We start from the raw sequence: 7456 nt of genomic DNA on the forward strand, positions 1-7456 counted from the left end.
ATTATTTTATATCTTTTCTAAGCATATCCTTTCTAAATGACACTTTTTCATTTGTTTAATTTTTTGGGGGGCTTTCTGCATTTGATTTTGGACCATTGTGGTTTGAATATAAGTTTGTGTACTCAATGTATTATTTCTTCTCTTAATAGCACCAACAACATTACCACTCAGTGATGTAACAATGCAGATCATCGATTACATGAAAATACCCCACTCACTAAAGGGCAGAAAAAGCATGAATTGGTCAAATGAATTTTCATTGGTGGGAACAAGATTCCAAACGACCCTTTTGGAAACAAATTTATGGATAAAATCTTTACTGTTGACAGAAGTAGGTTAATGTTTTTGTTGTTTTGCATTAATACTTGTGTTACTTTGCAAATGTTTATTTAAAACTTTTGAATTTCAGTATCAGACTAGAGAGCTGGGATTCTAACTTCTGAAAAATATTTGACTGCTGATGACCAGAGTGGATATGCTGTTGTGATAATAATCACTGATTTGCAAAATTTCATTCAGATACAAAAAATTATCATGGCTGTTTGCAGGTTTGCATTTAATGTTTTTACTTCGACTTGTGCAAAAGTATAAATTACAAGCAATATTTACATAACATTTCCAATGCCAAATCTGCATATACTGTCTTATTTTTGTATAGATGCAACATTTTGTATTTTTTATTTATTTAGCAATTACCTGTTTTGTACACCTCGTGTTTATTTAATACATTTAATTATGGGTCCCCTTCCCTGAAGGGGACACATCTTGATTTCACTCTGTTTTTTTCTTTTTTCTTTTTTTTTTCTTTTTTTCGCCAAAGCATTTCCATGCACTTTTGGCATGAAATCTTTGGTGGATTTGGATGAAATTTTCACAGATGGTAGATGTAGTTATGTAGATGTGCCATTTGTTTCGTTTGACTCGATAACCCCAGTGTTTACCCCACTAGCCCCCTAAAATGGGTAAATTTTTAAACATTGTCCGAATTGGATGAAATTTTAACAGTATGTTCATTTTGTCATAATTAGGTGTCGTTTGTTGTGTTTCACCCTGCAGCCCCAATATTTACCCCACCAGCCCCCTAAAATGGGTGAATTTTTTAAACAATGTCCGAATTGGATGAAATTTTGACAGTATGTTCATTTTGTCATAATTAGGTGTTGTTTGTTGTGTTTCACCCTGCAGCCCCAATATTTACCCCACCAGCCCCCTAAAGTGGGTGATTTTTTTAAACAATGTCCGAATTGGATGAAATTTTGACAGTATGTTCATTTTGTCATAATTAGGTGTCGTTTGTTGTGTTTCACCCTGCAGCCCCAATATTTACCCCACCAGCCCCCTAAAATGGGTGAATTTTTTAAACAATGTCCGAATTAGATGAAATTTTGACAGTATGTTTATTTTGTCGTAATTAGGTGTCGTTTGTTGTGTTTCACCCTGCAGCCTCAATATTTACCCCACCAGCCTGACAGTTTGTGCAATATGTCATTTTTAGGTGTCAAATTTCAAGTTTTGCCCTGCAGTCCCATTAGTTACCCCATTAGCCCTCAAAAAGGGTTAACTTTTTTAACAATGTCATAAAATTTAGACAATTTTTATAATATTCTATTTTGAAGTGTTGATTGTTAAGTTTTACTCTGTAGCCCCACCACTTACCCCATTCACCCCTAAACTGGTTAGATTTTGCAAACAATGGCTGAATTGAATGCGACTTAGTTTGCACCTAATATAGCATGATTATGTCTGCAGACTTTTTTATCGCCCTGTTTAAACAGATAGCACCAAAATTTATGATAGTTATTTTGCAAAATGCATTATTTACAACTTTGCATGTGTGGGGGACCCATGAGTTTCTGCTTGCAGAAACAACTAAGGCTATAAGAGACAGTGGCTGATATGGGACCGATGATAAATAAAGTGTATGACATAGGTCACAGTGTATGTGCAATGGCAATATGTGCTAAGCCACCCTTCTAGTTCATATTAGTCTCTGAAGGGATTCGCTGTAAGTTTAATTTAATTGTTTTTGTCTATTTTAACTTAAGGCTGTGCAATTTCAATTCTCAATGTGTGAATGACTTAAACAGTTTACTTAGTGGAGCGTTAAATGTTTACTTAACAACTTATATTGTGTTTATTTAACTTACAGTCCTATCTTCCTATACAACTACCAACTATGAGAAATCACTGAAGTGGGAGGGCACTTAATAAATGGGTCAAGGACAAATTTTTCAGCGAACAACCAACGGGAAATCCCCTACTGAGACTAAATTGTGAATCAATAGCGCCCACTGGCGGATTTGTTGACGCGCCTCGACGTGCCACTAATGCCGGCAATTCACCACCCATGAAGGTACGTCACATTGGTAGATTCGAAAAAAAGTGGTAAACGTCGGGCGTTTTAAGGGTGTGTATTTTACGATAACAAAAACATTTGTCGGTTTTACGCCACTATTCAAACCTGATCACCTAGGGGTGTCCAACTCGTACGCGCTGCTGTGCCAATTTCTATGTTCCACTCTGTACAAACGTTCGTTGTATTTAGTGGTCTCTTTCGAGCATTTCCGATTAAATGTATAAAATAACGCTTGACATAAATATTGAAACTTAATTAACTCCATTCAAAGTATTGCCGCATAAACATGTAAGATTGCTTTCATCCAGTTTCGCGGAATAACCACCATTTGTTACAACACCGAGAATATAAAACAGTCATAGTCGCCCGCAAACCTATGCCCTTTGTTATCTCTAATGGAAGCAAGCAGTATTGCTTTATGCAGGTGGCTCTTACATATTTTTTGCAATTTACAAGTCGCGCCATCTGATTTTAAATAAGATGGCAGAAATACCACTTTTTTAAGTTTTCGGTTTTAAAAGTTACTTGGCCCTCGCGCATCATTACCAAATTTATACAACTTCCAGTGAGGAAGTTTAGTGACCTCTGGTTTGTACTACCGCTTCACATTATATACAGAATTGAATGTGGTTTGTCGTACTAGTGACATTTTTTTTAATACACACCCGATATAGCACATTGTCTTTTACGGCCAACATAAACGCCTTAAGATATCAAGTCACAAGTCTTTTACGCGCATCGCGCCACCAAGCGGCCAGTTGTTCAACGTGCAACGATTTGAAACTTTAACTTAGCTTTAGTGTTATAGTTCATACGACGTAACAATTCAGAAAGTTGCCATTTTTTTACTTAGTACCAAGCGGCCAGCACACAAAATATCCAACTGGGACAAGGCACGTCTTACAACGACAACCGGGGCCAGTGTTTATTCTGGTGCAAATCCAACTCCGGGACCACAAGGACTTCCGTCAACACGACAATCAACTCAGTTTTCGCTGACATTCTATCTCACGCTGTGAGTGAGTTTGGCACTACTGCTTCATCCAGCGTGTCCATCTTCACACAGACTGGATCACCTTCCATAAGATGTTTGTTATTTCAGATTCGCCATTAAACATTGTGTCACTTTGCCACAATGTTGAATGAATATGTCTCGCTTATCTGATTCGAACCAAAAACGGCATTCGGTTTCCAACATGTGTCCGAGCCTACGGGATACTGCATTCCATAATTCTTTTCACAGACAGATGCACTTGTTTTACGATGCACTTGTTTTAAATATGTGACGTGGGAAATCTTTTACCCTGACAAAAAAGCAAACATTTCGTGAACATAGAACTCGTGTAAATTGACTATCACAGGTTACGAATTTTGTTTAAAAGCATTTTTGTTCATACGTAACGTTTAGGTGTATTGTCTTTTGAAAAGCTGTTGATATTCAACTACTTTATTCCACTAGGTGATGCACCAGAGTTGTAATGCGTGCTGTTGTGCCTACCGCATTCGACGGGAACAAATGTCAAACTTGGAACTGTCTACTGCGATTCGGTTGCAGTCGTCGCCTCGCATCCAGGCTGTAGTTTCTCCCAAATCGTGCAAAAAATCTCTGCCCTTTTCGCTGAATTATTCGAATAAATTTCGCTGAATTATAAAATTTCGAATAAATAGCTGATAAATTAAAACCAAATATATCTGCTATACATAAAATTAAAATCTTTCCCACCTCGTTAGGAAAGCGCCAAATTAACTATACTAACGCCGTGTGTTACATAATTAAAGGCGTTAACAGCTCAAAAGTGCACTTTTACTTTTAAATACTGGAAAGACGTTTGTAACGAGCATGAAATATAAACTGGGGTAGGCATACAATCACAATGAACTTTTAATGCAGGAGTACCAACAAAACAAATACATGAAGTTTTTTGCACAAAATGACTAAAGCTTTGTCGTAATCATCAAACGTAAGAGAAAGAAAATAAGGGCAAATAAAATACAGTAAACAGCTTATCTTCTGGGCCATGTTATTCGTTATTTCGAAGCTTGCCTAATGCTTTTAAAGTTAACAAAAATTGTTACTTTATGCCAGGCCAAAAATGTGTCGATGAACGAAAAGCACGTGGCCGATACACAGGTCAACAAGTATGAAATATTCACAGTTGCAAAACAATAAAACATACGTTACAAGCACTGAAGAAAAATAAGTCATAAGCCACTTATAAAAACCATAAATTAAGTTTACACAACATGTCAGAATTATACACACACTGACATTTACAGGAAACTAAGTCCACTTGAAAAAAGCAGTCGGCAAAAAAACACTTAATTTGTTTTACATTTGTCTCTAAAAGAATACAAACGAATTTACTTTGACCGGTAATAAAGCCATCCCACTCAAGCACGTTGTACAGTAAATAGACCAGTCATTATTTTGCACACGTGTAGTACTTCTGCAGGTCTTCATTGTTACTAAAGTAATCGTAACAGTGAATGAGGAGATGTGGCAATCTTTCCGTAAAAAGGTTCAGAAACGCGTCCAGATTTTCACTATTTTTCTGCAGAAAAAGTTGCGCGCGTTCCTTCTCCGAGAGTTTAAAAGCATGTATGTTCTAACAACGCAATGGTTGATCGTTTAGGTTTGGTTTTATACCTGTTCAGATTTTAAGCATGAACAAAATACGAAACAACCAGTGATGGGATTCAGCCGGTTCCCACCGGGTCTATAAAACCGTCTCACGAAATTTTAAGAGTTCAGCAAATCGGTTAGCATTACTGGTTACTGTCAATGGACTTTATGTAACAGAACCGGCTGAAAAATATGCCTTTTGTTATATAACCGGCTGACAAAAATTTTAATCCCACTACTGGAAACAACTACCTTGTTTCGTAACACACGAATGACGTCCTCGATTCCGTTACACTTCTTGTCACCATAACTGGCTGTTCCTAGCGTTGGTAGTTTGCCTGCAACCTCGAAATCCACTTTTTCGCTTTTCGTGGTATATTGCGTATCCTCCAATAACTCACGGTTGTACTTGTTAAAAGTTTTTCGATCGATTGAGCGAGTTCCTTTTTTCTCCAGAATACCGGAAATCTCCTGAATATTGTATCATGACCGGGATTACCAAATGGTAGTTGTATAAGTATGTTTAAAGTTAAAACTACTTTTGCCCAAAGATTAGCCTGCCTCAGCGTTCAATGTCTCACAAAGATGTTTTTTCGTGGTTACATTAATTTATCCAGTCAGATTGCATATTTACTATTCTATAGGCCCAGAGCCAAGTTTCCAAAACAACAGGCATGGTTTTGCTACGTCTTCTAATGACCTTACCTTGAAAAAATCAATCTTTTTGCCAGCGTTCCACATTGCTGGATGGCATTTTACTTCATCGATTGTGAGACGCTGTGATGGTTCAAAACACACCATTTTCTTTACTAAATCACATGCTGTAACCATTTCCTCCTTGGTCAAATCTAAATGAGTCGAATCATGTGTAGTACATGGCAAAAGATGTTGAAAGGAAGGTGCCTGTTTCGTCCTAATTTTTGTTTGATGTGAAAACCTTTGGTCACCAAACAAATACTTTCCAAGAGTTAAGACGTAGTAAACATATCCACCGAAGGCAAATATGTCCGAGGAGATTTTCTGTTAATAAGATAAAAGTTAAGTTAATCTCAAACTCGTTTCGTTACGTATTTTTAAGTTGCCCGTTACAACGACGGTGCGGTAACGCATGTTGTATGCTGAAAACAACTTTTTGAATGCTAAATAATTATTGTAGATGGTTTAAAGTTTAAAGGAGGCAAAACGTAACAGAAAACCTAGTTTTGTCGTCATTAAAAAAGCTAACTTGTTTTATTTTTTTTCGAAAACGTCTATAACTGCACTCACGCTTGGTAAGCCCGCTTAGGTCTCGCGGACCAGCAACCATAATATTTCGGATTTTTTTTACAAAGCAAATTAGATTTCATTGAAATAACAATATAATCCGATCCCAGATACCCGGACGTGATCAACTCAACTTATCTCAAGTTGGCTTTTAGTTTTAGATCACATACAGTCCAACTGTTTGGTTAGCAGGAAAAAACTAAATATTGTATAAATCACTTGCCACTTTAACTGGTTCCTTGTTGTCACTGTAGCATTCGGGGGCCATAAAGGACTCTGTTCCAGCAGGACCCGTAGTATGTGATGATTGGTGTTTAATTATTCTACTCAACCCGAAGTCAGTCAATTTTACCACATTTTCTCCAACGTTTGTCTTTTTCAGCAAAAAGTTTTCTGGTTTGATGTCACGATGAACTGTCATTAAACCACAACAGTCGGTCAAATTCAATGGCCTATATGTAACAAAATGTCACTAACCAATATTTAGTTTGTGCAAATACTGTAGTCCTTCGCACGACTGGACAATGATTTCGTGTGTAGTGAAATCAAAATGTTCCAGATAGCCGACGTCTAGATCATTGCCAGTTTCTAAATCAATTGGTTTCCGTTTGCTGTTGCTGCTGTTTTGTTTTTCCATCTTGGAAGAAACCCACTAAAAACGACGGTGTGTGTTCATAATATGACATTACTCAATTTCTAATACATTTATTTGGTATACAACTGTGATACCTGTGATACATCTCCTTCGCAAAGTTCCATAATTAAATGCACCAGTCGATCCTAAGCAAAGAAAACACATTACCGGTTTCAATATTTAAATGTTACTATGAATGAAAAAAAACACATAAATTAAGATAAACGAACCAGCAGAGATTTTTTTACTGCGTTCTTTTTACCAAATGCCGTGTTTCATAAGTTTTCGAGCAAACGGTTTATCTGTAGACGAAAGGCAAGCGCAAATATATAAACTTATTTTGGTGGCAGGTACAATGATGTTTTAGACTAGACTTTTTAACATTGCTGTTGGGCACGTTTTAAAATATATTTGTGTTTTTCGTACTCATAAATGTACCGTTTCAAAAACCCCGATGTATCGGATGACAAATGAGCAGTCGCATTTGCTCAATACAAGCTCTTCCTCTTTGATCACTTTGTAAAAATTCGGGTCGACACTTTTGGCAGCGAGCACTGTTCCATCTGATTTTCTTTTACAT

At 36.9% G+C, this 7456-nt stretch overlaps 2 protein-coding genes across 2 annotated transcripts in view; one reads left to right on the forward strand and one right to left on the reverse strand.

Annotated features, from left to right (window-relative positions):
* Positions 1 to 7456, forward strand: part of LOC145214578 (uncharacterized) — a 65416-nt gene that overhangs the window by 26825 nt on the left and 31135 nt on the right. The window contains exons 2-5 of the mRNA XM_080083140.1: positions 150 to 331; positions 410 to 548; positions 2150 to 2353; positions 3210 to 3279. Coding sequence (XP_079939266.1) covers positions 150 to 331; positions 410 to 436 — 209 coding nt within the window. The 3' untranslated portion in view covers positions 437 to 548; positions 2150 to 2353; positions 3210 to 3279. The remainder of the gene's footprint in view (positions 1 to 149; positions 332 to 409; positions 549 to 2149; positions 2354 to 3209; positions 3280 to 7456) is intronic.
* Positions 4780 to 6879, reverse strand: LOC145212085 (serine/threonine-protein kinase/endoribonuclease IRE1-like). The gene is made up of 5 exons (XM_080080102.1): positions 6720 to 6879; positions 6462 to 6656; positions 5685 to 5827; positions 5232 to 5450; positions 4780 to 4962 (listed from the first exon to the last, which is right to left on the reverse strand). The coding sequence occupies exons 1-5, from the start codon at positions 6877 to 6879 to the stop codon at positions 4780 to 4782; spliced, it is 900 nt and encodes a 299-aa protein (XP_079936228.1).

This window comes from Phallusia mammillata, chromosome 2, assembly GCF_965637545.1.
Source record: "Phallusia mammillata chromosome 2, kaPhaMamm4.hap1.1, whole genome shotgun sequence".
Taxonomy (NCBI): domain Eukaryota; kingdom Metazoa; phylum Chordata; class Ascidiacea; order Phlebobranchia; family Ascidiidae; genus Phallusia; species Phallusia mammillata.